At 51.7% G+C, this 15449-nt stretch overlaps 1 protein-coding gene across 1 annotated transcript in view; it reads right to left on the bottom strand.

Annotated features, from left to right (window-relative positions):
• The window catches only part of IRS2 (insulin receptor substrate 2), a 31014-nt gene extending 21573 nt beyond the window's left edge, over window positions 1–9441 (bottom strand). Inside the window, exon 1 of the mRNA XM_030922114.1 lies at window positions 4883–9441. Coding sequence (XP_030777974.1) covers window positions 4883–8903 — 4021 coding nt within the window. The 5' untranslated portion in view covers window positions 8904–9441. The remainder of the gene's footprint in view (window positions 1–4882) is intronic.
• Window positions 9442–15449: the final 6008 nt, after the last annotated feature.

A 15449-nucleotide genomic window follows, 5' to 3' on the forward strand; every position in this document is an offset into this window, starting at 1 on the left:
CTTCACCCAGTGTTTTCCTCACTCTACTTGGCATTGCAGATAAAAGAATAAAGTTACATTTTCCCTTAAGTTTATAAGGTGAAATGGGAACACTTCATTCTGTGCTACTCCCCTAGAAAAAACCCAAAACAAACAAACAAACAAAAACCCCTTCTACTTGCCAAATCTGATACCAAAATTAACTAGCTCTTGGAACTATGCTTCTGAAGAAAATGCATTAGTGGGAATTTTAACAGAAAACCCATTATACTCATGCTGTTACTAAAACGTTTGCAAGTTCTTCTCTTCAGAAAAAAGAGTCTCATTTTAAATACTGATACTTCTAAAGAAAATAAAATATCAATTCTCTACTAAGATTCCTTTTGGGGGGTAGAAACACAAAAGAATCACACATTTTCCTACTATGTTTGATAAGCACAGTGCTACCATCAAAACTGCAGGAATGACCATCCTAATTAAATCAACCCCAAAGAATGAAACCCCAGACTAAACAAGGAGTAGTCAAACAACTGCAGTGTTCTGTTTTTCTTTCAATGCATTCAGCATTAAGAGGTGATTTTTAAAATGTATATTCGAATTATACATTTTCATCTTGTCAACATCTCTTAATACATAAACAAGTCATAAAAGGTAATCAGAAGTTCAGTCTTAAAATAGTTTCAGAATTACCATACTGTTTTCCCTAATCGTTACTTTACTATGTAATTCAGAACACCACTTTGTTACAATCTGTTCATAAATATCTATGAACAGATTTTAAGTTCAATAAAGGGGGAAAACAATGGCTCTTGGGAGCCTGGAGTGGAGCTAGCAATGAAGCAGTAAAGGTAAGCAATTTTCAAGGTGCTGGCTCCATTTTCAGACTACACTGTTACTGTTCGTTTCAATGTAAGAGTACCCATTTACAAAAGTGTCTTTCCTGTATAGATGCATGGTTTCAAAGTAATAAGTATCAACAATTGGATTTATTAGCATCTTCCTTTAGAAGAGCTTAAAACACTCTTGATGTTTATGATCTCATTTGCCTTCCAGCAGCCTTGTGACACAGAAAGGGGAGGATTATAATTACCCCCATTTTACAGACAGGGAAAGTGAGAAGGAAGGATTAAGTGGCTCGCCCATAGACACACAATGACTCATTAAGATCAGCAACCAGAAACCTGGTTTCCTGATTCCTGGTTTAGTGTTCCACATACTATGCTTCCTTCTATGAAGTACTATTTTTGTAAAGGTTTCTCTTTCAATAAAGGAAACAGAACAAGTCACGTGACTTTCATTCACGAAAGCCAGTGTGTGTTTTCATTAGCACCTTAGTTGTCTGCTCCTGCGAAGAGGGCAGCAGCAGTGCATGCTATTATCTTCTTATGGCCAGAGCCAGCCAACTAAAGCAAACCAGCGCCCGCCACAGCAAACAGAAAGCTTGTGTGGTTTGTCAATCATCTCACTGGATTTCTGAATTTAGGAAAATTCTCTTCTTTACAACTTCAAAAGGCAAAACTTTTCAACATAAAAGTTGTCCCTTTGGAAACATGTCTCTTATCATTCTTTCACCGTAGGATAAGAATTGATAGTCCTTGTATCGAACAAAATTTAAATATGGATACTTTCAGTGGTAATTCTGATCTAATCTGTTTTATACATATATATATATGTGCCAATTTTCGAATAAAATCCCTAAAATCACTAAAGAGGAACACTAAAACAGCGTATTTTATGGCATTCATCAATCTACTATCCTAACACAAAAATACATAAAGTTAATTGTAAAAATCAGTTTTAAAGCGCAGGAAATTCAGTAGCGTATTTCCAATTCCCAAACAACAAAACCTAACAAATTGGTTAGAGTTTCCACATGCACACACACCAAAAACACATAAGTAACTTTAACTCACCCTAAAATAAGATGCATAATTTAGAGTTTGCTCTGGACTAATAAAAACAGAGGTACCTGAGATACACTTTTTAATTGGCTCTTGCATTGAAACCCCATCCCCATTCACAATTCTATTGTAAACAACTGCCAGACATGGCTGGAACCTTACCGCGCTGCTATCACTTATGCAAATACCAAACATTACCCAAGTAACCCCAAATCATTCTGCATCAGCATCACTAATGAGGTCTTCCCATGCAGAACAGGAGGAGCTCAGGGTGGAAACACAGGCCACTTCTAAGAGCTAGGCAGGGCAGGGGGCCGCCTAGTAAGTGCTTTCTCTACTTCATCTTCAAAGAAATGTTTTGCGAGTCTGCCTTCTACAAATCATTGCCTCAAAGGACACTTACCTACTGTGAACTCTGTATTTATGAGCATCACAAACAAATTTCTAGTGCATGTGTGAGTTAAATAAAGGTGGATATTCATCCCAAGTTCCTAAATGTTTCCTTTCTGTCTCAACAGACCACAACTTTGGTGCTACGTGGCCTAAGGTGACACTACTCTTTCCTATTCTGCTGTTCTCTGTGTTTAACTTACTTTACTAGAAACCCAGCGGGGCAGATATTTCCTTTTTTAAAATGTGGTTTGGCATATGGTGGACTGACTGCAGTTGTCTATTTCGATTTAAAAGAGTCCTTTTACTTCCTAGAAGAGGGTTCATCATGATACCCACACAAACTTCGGAAAAACAGCAGCCCTAATCATCTCTCATCTTTGTCCAGCAGCCATAGAACACAGGCTTCTGTTTGGACTTCAAAATCGAGAATCCTATGGCTGAAAGGAATTTTATGTTGGTGGGAAATCTTAAATGAAAGCTCAATCCAGTCTCTAAATAAACTTATCTCTTAGAGTTCAACATTTTCAGTAGCCTGAAAAGGGCACTGTCTCCTATTTGGACCCCAATTCTGAATGTATCAGCTTCATCAGAAAGGCCTTGAGTCCCTCCAGGCCTGTAGGCACAAATTCCAGCTTATGGCCCCTGCTATGGCAGAGCCCACTGCTGGGGACCCACTTCCACCCACTCCAGGTTTGTCCCACCGGCTCCACTGAAAGCAGGAAAAGGTGTTATGCTCTTAGGCTGTTTTCTGATTAGAATCAGATTCTGGCAAGATGTAGTTTACTTTCATGTTCACACTAGCATATACCCATTTGTGCAGACCATAAATATGTGTGTGTTTCCCCACTCAATTATACTGCTGCTGTGTTTATAATGGTCTGTGTCTTAAAGGCAGCTATTCCTTCAACTTTCTGACACACTAGCAATAGTGTATAAGTAACTCCAACCGAAGTGACCTTGAACTGAGAATCACTGTTCATGGGATACATTCTGGCGACTTCCAATGATTTAACTGGATGCTGAAGCACCACACTCCTGATAATTCTCTGTGACTCTTTTCATCTTCTAGTCTACGGTTTTAATAAAGGAAATAGCTTTTCTCTATTACACTGGAATAACAGGGTATTCGCCCCACAGCTATAATTTTAAATCCCATGGACCAACAGTCCTAAGTATACTATAAAACAGATACTAGATTTGGATAGCACTAAACTGGTCTATTTAAGAACAAAAGGCTGCGAATCCCCAGCCCACCTTGATCCTCATCTTATGACCCTTGAAGACTGTTTACACCTTAGGCTCACATCTAGTCCAGCATCCAAATTTTACTATATGTTTCACTGTTCCCATAAAGCCTCTATCCTGCTAGGAACCCCACAAAGAAAACAGCTACGAAATTAAATAAAGTCTCCCGAATTGAATATTCACCTTTCCCTTTCATCTCCCCCACCCAAACACCATTCAAAGTTTAGACAGTCAGAATGCACCACCAGCTGCAAAGTCAGACCAGCTCTGTCTCCTCACGGATATTTGATGAGCACACGAAGAACAATACCAGCACCCTCCTATCCAATTGTTCTTGAAAAGACCTGTGTTTTTTTGTCTTTCGCTGTTTTCTCCAAAGCACTGATTGTAAATCCTGGCTGCACATTCAAATCATCTGGACAACTCCAAAAAACGCCCGTCCCTGCCTCCTAGCCATCTCATGTTTCACTTCAATGTGTCTTGGCGTGAGGCCCCATAGGTACCTTTTGATTCCTCCCCAGGTGAGTCTCATCTGGGGCAGGGTCCTCAGAGGGTGGTCCCCCAGCCAGCAGCGTCGTCATTATGTGGAGACTCACTAGAAAGGCACAGCCCGGGCCGCGCCCCAAAGCTGCAGCATCGGAAACTGCGGGGTTAACACAGGCCAGAGATGCATGTTTCAGCAAAGCCCGCCAGGTAACTCCCACATAGGCTCAAGTTGAACACCACGGCATTAGGCTGTGTGCAGCCTTCTTACCGTTTCACCCTTCAGAGAAAAACAATGCCTCCGCTGGAAAAGCTCCTACAGTTTATGTGTAACGTGGAAATAGTTAACTGTCGTTATTAACAGCCATCAAAATGGATGCTCATTTCTTAAATGACTTTCAGGTCTGAACCTTCAAGCTCACCAAGAATCAGGCGGAGCCCAGCTCCGGGAACACAGAGAAAGGTGAAAGCTGCAGCTGCGGGCAGCGGTCCGGACCCGCAGGTCCTCCCGGAAGAACGCACCCAGGCCCCCAGAGGAAGACAGTCGGGTGCCCCACGGCCTCTAGCGTGGCCGGTCTGGGAGAACTTCCACTGTGTTAAGGGACAGGGGACTGTGGGACGCACAGAATGGGGGAATGGGTGGGGCCTCAAAAAATCAGTCTCCCCACGCGGAAAACGTCATTCAACTCAAAGACGAGTGTTCTGGCAAGTTCTCTGAGGGAAGAGAACAAGGCAGCCCACAGAAAAACAAAACAAGGAGCCAGAACCAGGCTGTTGGCTTCTGGGTCAAGGTCCCAAAGAAGTGAGAGCAGTGAAACCCAAGAGGCTCCCTCACCGCCCCACCCCTGCTTCCCGCCAGACACCCAGGCAAAGGGCCTCACCTTTCACGATGGTGGCCTCCTTCAAGTGGTGGGACAAGAAGTCAATGCTAGCGTAGGTGTTGGCAGGGGGCAGGGCACCGGGACCCGGCCCCCCGCACCCGCCGCCGGTGCTGCCGACGCCCACAGCGCTGATGAGACCCCCGAGGCTTCGGGTCCGACCCCAGGAGTTCTTGTCTCCCGGCTGAGGAAGCGGCGACTGCGGCTGCGGCTGCGGCTGGGGTGGCAGCCCGGGCTCCTCCCTCACGTCGATGGCGATGTAGTTGAGACCATTTTGGAAGCCGGCAGAGGTCTCTCTGCGCATTGGCGATCCACCGCTCCCAGGACAACCGACCAAGCCCCCGGGCTGACCCGGGGTCCAAGGCCGGCCCTGCGGTGCCAAAGGGGGCGCTGGGAGCGCCGGCTGCAACTGTCTGGGGGAGGTGGGCGGCTCGTCGCCCCCTCCAGGGACGCCGCCCACGCCGCCCTCGCTGCTTTTCCTGAGAGACACATTTTCCACGGAGGCCGAGTTGTGGCGCTTGGGGTTGTGGGCGAAAGACGGGGACACGGGGGTGACCGTCGTGGTGGAGGAGAAGGTCTCGGAGCTGTGGCGGCGGCGGCCCCCCTGTGGGTCTGCGCGGATGACCTTGGCGCCGCGGTGCGGGTCCGGGGGCTGGCTGGCCTGCAGGAAGGCCTCGACCCCCGACACCTGCTCCATGAGGCTCAGCCTCTTCACGCCCGACGTCGGGCTGGCCACGCGGACAGCTTCTGGCTTCGCGGGGGCCGCGATGGGTTGCGGCGGGGTGGCGGCCACACCGAAAGCCATCTCGGTGTAGTCACCATTGTCCCCGGTGTCCGAGGACGAGGCGGCGCCTGGGCCCTGGACGGTGGCAGCGGCCGAAGCAGGGGGCAAGCGGTACAGCTCCCCGGGGGGCGGTGGCGGCGGTGGCGGCTGCTGGGACGACGACGGGGATGCGGACGGACGCGGGGGCAGCGGCGGATACGGGGAGGAGGCCTCGGGGGACAGGAGGGCGTCCAAGGAGCCCACGGGGTGGCCGCTCCGGGCACCCGGCTTGGGAGACTTGGGGGAGCTGAAGTCGAGGTTCATGTAGTCAGAGAGCGGGGAGCGCTGCCGGCTGTCGCTGCTGGTGCCCGGGGTGCCTGAGCCCAGCGACGAGGCCGGGCTGCTGGCAGACAAGAGCGAGGAGGACGAGGCTGCCGACGCCAGCAGGGGAGGCGCGGGCGGCGACAGGCGGGCCCCGGGCTCGCCGAAGTCGATGTTGATGTACTCGCCGGGGCTCTTGGGCTCTGGCGGCAGTGGGTACTCGTGCATGCTGGGCAGGCTGGGCAGCCCCTCCAGGGACAGGCGCGTGGGCCGCACAGCCCGGCCGCGCTGGCCCAGGAAGCCCTCGGGGCGGCCGCCGCTGGGTCGCAGGGGCGAAGGCACTACGGGGTGAGGGGGCTGCGTGGGGCCGGCCCCGAAGGCGCTGGCCGCCTGGCTGGGGCCTGGCGTGGCCTGAGGCTCCAGCCGCTCCTCCTCCAGGATGCGCCCCACGGGGGAGCTCATGAGCACGTACTGGTCGCTGTCCCCGCCGCAAGTGTAGGGGGCCTTGTAGGAGCGGGGCAAGGAGCTGTAGCAGCAGCCAGGAACGCCCCTGAGCGGCTCCCCGCCGGCGTGCACGGCTGCGGAGAAGAAGTCGGGCGGGGTGCCCGTGCTGACCGCGTCGCTGGGGGACACATTGAGGTAGTCCCCGTTGAGCAGCAGCTTGCCGTCCGCGTGCTCCATGGACAGCTTGGAGCCGCACCACATGCGCATGTACCCGCTGTCCTCGGGAGAGCTCTCGGCGGGCGAGTTGGCCTTGTAGCCGCCCCCGCTCGCCGGGAATGTCCTGCCCGCCACAGAGGTGGGCGCTGGCCCCGCAGGCCCCGCAGGGGGCACGGCAGCGGCGGCAGCAGCGGCGGCGGCCCTGGGCTGCAAGATCTGCTTGGGGGCGGACACGCTGGCAGGGCTCATGGGCATGTAGTCATCGCTCCTGCAGCTGCCGCTTCCACTGCCCGCGAGGGCCGCACCGGGCGTCATGGGCATGTAGCCGTCGTCTGCACCCAGGTTGCTGCTGGAGCTCCTGTGGGAGCCGATCTCGATATCTCCGTAGTCCTCTGGGTAGGGGTGGTAGGCCACCTTGGGAGACGACGCGGGGCAGGACGGGCAGAGGCGGCCTGCGCTGCCCGAGAAGGTGGCCCGCATCAGGGTGTACTCATCCAGCGAGGCGGAGGAGGGCTGGGGCACCGGCCGCTGCCGGGCCGGCGTGGTCAGGGAGTAGGTCCTCTTGCGCAGCCCTCGGTCCAGGTCCTGGGCTGCGTCTCCCGACACCCTGCGGTAGGGGCGGCCACAGTGGCTCAGGGGCCTGTCCATGGTCATGTACCCGTAGAACTCACCGCCGCCGCTGCCGTCTCGCGGCGGGGGCGTTTCCGCGATGGACTCGGGCGTGTTGCTCCGGTGACTGCAAAAGGCGCGCAGGTCGCCGGGGCTGGAGCCGTACTCGTCCAGGGACATGAAGCCGGGGTCGCTGGGGGAGCCCGAGGCGGAGGCGCTGCCGCTGGAGGGCCGCTGGCCAGGGCCGTGGTGCAGTGGGTGCGGCAGGGGCGGGTGCGGGCCCGGCGGCGGCGGGTAGGAGCCCGAGCCGTGGCCGCTGCTGGACGACAGGGAGCCGGGGCTGGTGGCGGCCGGCGGCGAGTGCGCCACGGGCATGGACATGGAGCGGCTGTGCTGCAGCGCGCCCCCTGCCGGCAGCAGCGCCACCTTGCTCCCGCGGCCGCCGCAGCCGCCGCTCAGGGTGTGCGAGCGGCTCAGGGGCGCGCGCACCGGCCCGGGGCTCAGGGGGCTCCCAGCCACCGACACCGGCCTGGCGCCCGCGGCCGCTGCCCCCGCCGCCGCGCCGCCGTCGCCCTCGCTGGCGGTGCGCACCCGGCACGAGCTGCACTTGGCCGCCGGCGGGGTGGCGGCCAGGCTGTCGGTGCGCGAACGGCGCACCAAGCCCGTCTGGCTGGGGGGTAGGTTGACCAGGTGGTGGTGGCGGCGCGCGCCGGGGACGCTGATAGGGTGCGTGGCCGACGACCCCGACGACTGGCTCTTACTGCGCGGCCGAAACTCGAAGAGCTCTTTGAGCGCCTTCATGGCCTCCAGAATGGTCTCGTGTATGTTCTGCGCCACCACCGAGTCGTCCGCCTGCATCCACAGCTCGCCGGGACCCGTGACGGCCGAGCGGCCCACCTCGATGAAGAAGAAGCTGTCCGAGTGGCCGCAGCGGCGGATGTTCATGAGCTGCAGCGTCACCGACGGCTGCTCGCAGTTGAGCTTCACGAAGCCGATGGTGCGCGCCGACAGGCACAGACGGTACACGCCTGTCAGGTTCTTGCTCTGGCCCAGACCCTTGGGCTTCAGGTTCACCTGCCACACCTCGCGGTAGGCGGCCGTGGCGGGCGCCACCAGCCCGTAGCTGTCCTCGGCCCCGGCGGCGCCGGCAGAGCCGCCCAGGGCGCCGGGCAGGGAGGCGCTGCAGGACGCAGCGGGCGCGGCGGTGGGGGGCGCGTCTCCGGCGGCCGCGCGGCCCTCGCTGACCAGGTCGGTGAGCGCGCGGTACCAGCCCTCCTGCTCCTGCTCGTTCTCTGCGGCCACGGCGAAGTACTCGTCCTTGGTGTAGAGGGCGATCAGGTACTTGTGCTTGGCGTCGGCGCGCTTGTTGATGTTCAGGCAGCAGTCGAGCGCGATCACCCGCTTCGGCGCGCCTGCCTTGCTCCGCCACTTTTTCTCGCTCTCGTAGTACTCGAGCCGCGGCGGCTGCGGCGCCGACCCCCCGCCCGCCGTCGCCTCGTCGCCGCCCGTGCCGGGCCCGCGCAGCACGAAGAAGCGCTTGTGGCCGTGCTTCTGCTTGCGCAGGTAGCCGCACTTGCGCACGCTGTGGTTGTTGTTGTTGTTGTTGTTGTTGAGGTTGGGGCCGTCTCCGCTCGCCGGCCCGGGCGGCCCGTGCCGCGGCGGGCTCGCCATCCCGGGCGCTTCAGGCCGCGCCGCCCGGGCCGGCGCCCAGGGGCTGGGGCGAGGGGCGGAGGGGGCGCGGGCGGGGGCGGCTCCCTCCCACCCTTGCGCCCGGCCGCCCGCCCGAGCACGCGTCCCTCGGGCCCAGGCGGTGGGGAAGGTCCGGGGAGGCCCGCGGGGGCCAGCACCGCTCGGCTGCGCCGCGCCCTCCGCGCTTCGGGGCTCCCAAGGATGCCCGACGCGGGCGGTGGCCGCCCCCCGCCCTGGCTGCCTGCGGCCGCTGCCTCCTCAGGCTCTCGGGCGGCGCCGGGGGACGCGCTGACTGGGCCGGGAGTCGGGGTCCCCGAGCCGCGGGGCCGAGCCTAAGGCGCGCGCGGCCGCACCGGGGCTGCTGCCGCCGCGTCGCGCTCGGGAGAGCCGGGGTGCGCCCGGGCGCTCGGGGTCCGCGCCGCCGCCGGGACTGCTGCCGCTGCTGGTGCTGCTGCTGCTGCTGCCAAAGGCGACCCGGGCTCGTCGCGGTCCCCGCCGCACAGTGAGTAACACATCGCGCACCGAGTGACTGAACTAAGAAGAGCAAAACAACATGTGACTCGGCGTTACGCAGGCACACACGGCGCGGCCGCCCCGCCCCGGCGCCTCGCATTGGCGCCGCGCCTCCGGACGGACGGCGCGCTCGGCCAATCGGCGCGGCGCTCGCGGGGGAGGGCCGCGCGCCCCCGCCCCGCCCCCCTTTCTCCCCGGGCCGCGTTTCCCGCCGTCCCCTCCCCCTCCCGCGGAGGCTCCGGCGGGGCCGGGCGGGGTGGGGGCGGCCCCGGCCTGATTAATCAGCGGCTCGTTGTGGATGCCGGCGGGGGAGATGCCACCCAGGGCGGGAAAAGGGGCGCGGAAGAGGGGCGGGGCGGGCCACGGCGCGCAGGGCCCTTCCCTCCCGCCTCGGACTCAATTAATTGGGCTTGAGCTTCCGCCGGGGAGGGGGCGCCGGGCGGGGCCGCGGCGGGGCGGGGCGGGGGATCTGGATCGGTGGCGGGCGCTGCGGCCTCGCAGGGGAAGCCTGGGCGGCGAGCTGGGCCCTGCTCTCGGGGCGCGGGGTCCCCATTCTGGGCGAGGGCGGCCGCTCCCGCGCTCGGGGTGGGCGCGCCCCCTCCCCGTTCCCAGTCCCCGTCTCGGTCCCCCGCAGCCGCTGAGCGCAGGGAGGTTCCAGGGCCCGCGGCCGCGGGTTCGCGAGCCCAGCGCTCCAGATCGAGAGCGGCGCGCGCCCTTCCCTGGAGGACAGCGGGGCTGCGAGGGTCGCAGAGGGGGCGCCCGTGTCCCACCCGCTCGCGGGCGCCTTACGGGGCGTCCTCTGCACCATTCACTTGTCAGCTTCTCGGGAAGTTGAAATCGCATTTGGGAGGTAACAGGAGAAAGAGATTGGGGACGGCAGGCGGAGAAAGTGCGGTTTCCATAGCGCCAGGGAGAGGGCGGGCCCGCGAACCAGCGGCCCCGGAGCCGGGAGACCGCGCGGGCGTCTCTCCAGCCCCCGCGGGAGCGCCCCCTTCCTTCCGCAGGGGCGTCCTCTCCCTGCGCCGCTGCAGGAGCCCCCCCTTCCTTCCTCGGAAGCGTCCTCTCACCACACCGCTTCAAGAGCCACCCTTTCTTCTACAGGGGCGTCTTCTCCCCCTCCGAGGCAGGAGCCCCCTTCTTTCCGCAGGGGCGTCCTCGCCCCCTCCGAGGCAGGAGCGGCCCGCGCCCAGCGGACGGGCAGGTGGGCGGGCGTTCACTACCTGTGTGCGCGTTGCGGGCGGTGATGGCCAAGTTGGACATGCCGTTGGAGCACTGCTTCGAATTCTGATATCTGCGGGGCTTTTGTGACTTGCAAAGCCTATAGCAAATAAGCATCCCTACAATTGCATCTCCTCAATGACCAAGTCAGGGTGAGGGGAGGGCTTCCTGAGTTCAGATCCCAGCGGGCTGCCGATCCTGCACAACGAAGAAAGCTCGACAAAACCGGCCTTGTCTGTTTATTTTTTTTTTTAATTATGTCTTCATGAAATAATTTACAGCAATAATTTGTCTTACAATATTGGTTGTTTTTAAGTCCCGGATGTTTACTTTTGGATGTCCTGTATAATTCATAGAAGTGTTTTAAATGTAATAAAGTCTTAATCTAAGAGAAAATAAGATTGTAATTTTTGAAAGGGTGATACATATTTTAATATATTTTTGTAACAAGTGACTTGAAGATTGTGTTGGCTAATTTTATGTGCCAAGAGAGCCTTGACTAGTACAAAGATTATGGCGTTTTTATTTTTAGCATGTATACGTTAGGATTATTGATTAGTAGCCTGAATTTGGGAAGAATAATCAGTGTGGCAAGTATCACACAATGTGCCTCAAAGAGATGTGTTTAAAGTTGATCTTCCATTTTTAAATCATACCTTTAAAAAATAATACCTCAAGAAATGCCATGTTAAGTCTGTGCACCTGTATGTGTACGTTTGTTTATATAATAGATTGTGTATGATTGTGTGTGTATCGGTATGATTGTGTATGATTGTGTGTGTTGGGGGCCCCACCTTTATGAACATTATGCTTCGGCTTTTAGATCTTCTTACCTTTTTTTATGTTCACAAATGTTGCCTAGCAATATGTCTACTCAGGAAAGATGAAGGGATTCTTATCTTGGAACTTAAAAAAAATGTAGTATAGTTCTATTGGCTTTGTGATCACTTACATCCCACTTTTATGAGGATGTAAATGGGCCACCTCTACGTTCCTGTATGTTGTCAACCATCAGTAGACAATGCTAAAGGAACCACCACTTTTAAAGATCATGTCATGGTTTCTTCTGAGAAAGTATATTTTGCAATTTTTTTTCTTTTTCATTTTGACTTTTAATATGAAGTTACATTTTCATATCTGTGTTGAACATTTACTTGCTGTGCCCGTCACACGTTAGCAAGTGTCATCTTTTCCTGTTTGCTTGTTTCTTGGGGGCATCCTAGTGGTAAAGGCCAGTGTTTTTAAGGTATCAGCAGCTCTGGATTGGCAGTTAGCACTTTCCCCATGTATTGCCTCAGTTACCAGACTGGGGACAAAAGAGAGAAGGTTAAAGAATTATCACATATCCGTGGTATTCTGTCATAGAGAGTATACATTTCCTACAGCAAACTGGAAATTAATTGCAATTCTGCAGTTAGAACCTCTAAATACAAATGTGGGTGATACAATTTCAATTCTCATTGAGAGTCAGCCCATGAAACAAGCCGACAGTAAGAAACTGTATGATTAGAAGTATCCCAGTCCTCTTCCTCAGCTGAGGAACTTGTTTTCGTTCCCTCTTTCTATTGCCAGATAAGCTATTTATTTCTTTAAAGCTTGTTCTACACCTTGTGATTTTCCAACTGTTCTTCCATACTTTTTCAGCAAAAGTCAGCTAATAACATCTGCCAACATGCTCTGCACGCAGGACTGGCTGGGGCTGGCATGGCCTCTTGCCAGCAAACAGCCTGGTTGAAATTTTTTCTCATGGTCCAAGATCTTTCCTTGGAAGCTTTCTTTCCTTTCACGGCTAATAAAATGGGGATATCTTTCAGCAGGGATTTTTTTCTGTTTGTTTGTTTGTTTTTTCTATTTTTAACAGAATCATATGTAATAATGATTATTTTATTAGAAGTCTTCTGAAATAATTACTTTTCAAGAAAGAGTCAATTACATAAAAGTGTAGAGATTTAAAAATACGTTACAGGTTCACCATATAAATACTAGTAGCACTACCAATAATGAACATCACTAATTCTTTTCTTTGTTTCATATAGGAGAGGCAAGTATGGGAGGAGAAAGGTGGATAGCATTTTATTGCTTGTCACATTGTCTTTCTTTTTTTAGTTATTTGCCCTGTAGGTGTTTGACAGTAGTTTGTATTTAGGTGAACTCAATCTAAAAACTAAGCAGATTAAATTGAATGCTATATAACTAGTTAGAATAGCTTTAATTTAAAAGGTGTTTTAAGAGGGAAAGGTTTTTAACTTCACAAGTTTCTGTCAAAGGATATATTTAATCTTTAAAATGAGTGGCACCGTTTCATTATATTTCATTTTATTAGATAATGTTGTTCAGTAGCTCATTTGAGAAATTCCATTCCTCTGATGAATGAACTGTGGACAGACTTTTCCTCATCTAGGATTTATAAGGAGACTTCTTGCACTTTACCAGCAAATTTATTTGCTAAATGTTTCAACTGAAATTTCTCAAGAGTTTTGTAACTTGCTAAGTCTGTGTATGTGCAACAGAATGACTTACAGGAGAGAATGTAACTGCTGTTTGGATCATTTGCTATGTGCAGCATTGCAAACATTTAAAGTATCAGGATGTGTTAATGGAATTGATCAGCCCCTTGGAAATTATAAAGGCTTTCTACTTGAGTGTTTATTCTTCTTGTTAAAATATGGATCAGTCTCTTTCCTAAATGTTCAGTTGATGAGGGAGGATTTTCTAAAATAAATGATTATTTAATGTGCATATAGGATAGAACAAACTACTGTAACTTTTTAAAAGTCTATCAATTAATACTGTTTAGAAAAATATGTTGTGGGTACAAATACAGCTAATCCAATAGTCGCAACATTTTTCATTATAAATATAATTATGTTGAAGAAATACATAAATGCCCAATTAAAAACTGACTGCAGTTAGGAGTTTAAAATTTTTATTAATATGCCTCTGGATTTTGTTGTGTTTGAATGTTGAGAATGTGTTTCTAGATTTAAGAAGCAACACAAGCTTTTTTTTCCAGAAGGCTTCCTGTTATTGAATTGGAAATGACACATTAATGACTGTATAACACTAGTAGATACTTTTAAAATGCAAGAGCATCTTCTTAGACCGTTACTTTTCCTTGGAATGCTTGGCACCTGTAATATAATACACCCGTATTTTGCATGATGAAATTGGATGTCCTGTGTGTTACTTCATGTTGATATCCTAGCAGCCGATTGAAACGTTTTGTTTTTTCATGCCAGAGCAGAACAAAATTGTCTGCTTCTCAATCTGCACATCATAAGCAGATGACATTAAAAATGTCTCTAAGATGACACAGCTATATTTTCTGGGAGAGGGCGGGAGGATGCTCAGTGAGGGTGGCCCGGAGTGTCCTTGTACAGAGTACAGATGTTATGAAGCGGGGAAGATCAGCCTGTGTCCATTGATTCACGTATTGATTCCAGGAGCAAGCTCACCCTGTTTTATACACTGCTCAGGAGGTAAACAAGAGGAAGGTAGCCAGCCTGCTTTTTTGCCCCATGCTCTGCTGTTTGGTAGAACTGTATTATAGTCAGAAACCTTCCACTTTTCTGCAGTTGTTTGCATGCTGTTTCCAAGGCTAGCCCTCTGAGTCTGTTTTCTAGAGTTGTTTTGAAATTCAACCTAAAGATAACAGAGGAAATGTGACCCTCTCTTGTGAATGCTGCCACCAACTGGCAATGTTTCTTCCCAAGGCAGATTCAGGGTTCTGGCGTGAGTTGTCACAAATACAGTGGTGGTTGCTTTGAGAGAAAGGTGCTTACAACCTGACATAAATTTGCTTTGCATGAATCTTTAAGGAAATTCATAGAAGTAAGATTAAACAAATTTTGATAGTGAGTGACTAAGAGCAATATCAGATGACAGATGAGGAAAGAGAACAGTAATAAGTGCAATAATTTATTTTTTATGGTTGAATTAAATATCAAGCAAATATGTTCACATCTTCTAATGTAATTTATATCCCAATTTGCATAGTTACTTACACAGTTTAATAGAAATGTATATCACTGCCCACTTAAGAGTTTAGAAAACTAGCCAACAAAATAAAAACAAGAATCTAAATTCAGTATTATTTTAGAATGTTTACCTAATCCAACATGTTATAATCAAGATTTGCTTGTCTGGCAAGCAAAGATTTTTTTTAATTGTATTTCTCCCCTACATTGACCTTTAGGTCTCAAATTCTTTTTAGGATAAGCCAAAGTCATCCCGAAAGATACTGAAAAGCAAAATTTGAAAAAGGAAGATAGGAAAGAAGACACACTCTGAAAATCACACATAACAAAAATGGCAATTAATCAGCATCAAATGTCACTATCTTTTTGATTGAGTAAAATTATTTGAACTTATGTACTCATTACTAATTTGGCAATTCTAAATTTACAAATGACACCTTCCTTCTTAACCGCTTTATTCTCAATCTTTAGGCATTGCAAATAGAAGATATTCAAGTTAGTCAAAGTGTTTTTAGAGCTGTTATTCAATGGAGTGAAGGGATCTGAAAACTTATTTGCTACCAAACATGTCGTTGAGGTGCTTTTATGGATGGAAAAAAAAAGTTGATATATAAAATCTCAATAATAGTAATAGCTTGTGAGAGTAGTTTGTCAGTATACTCACAAAGATCATGAATTTGACTCTGACCAGTATGAGGGATAAGTAAAACAATTTTATAATATGTAATATATGATTATGACACAACTGAGAATTGAAGTAAGGTTTTTAAATTTTCTTTCTGAGTAATCTTCACCAACCTGTCCTCTGAGCCTCCATGTA

This window comes from Rhinopithecus roxellana, chromosome 18 (genome assembly GCF_007565055.1).
Source record: "Rhinopithecus roxellana isolate Shanxi Qingling chromosome 18, ASM756505v1, whole genome shotgun sequence".
NCBI classification, from domain to species: domain Eukaryota; kingdom Metazoa; phylum Chordata; class Mammalia; order Primates; family Cercopithecidae; genus Rhinopithecus; species Rhinopithecus roxellana.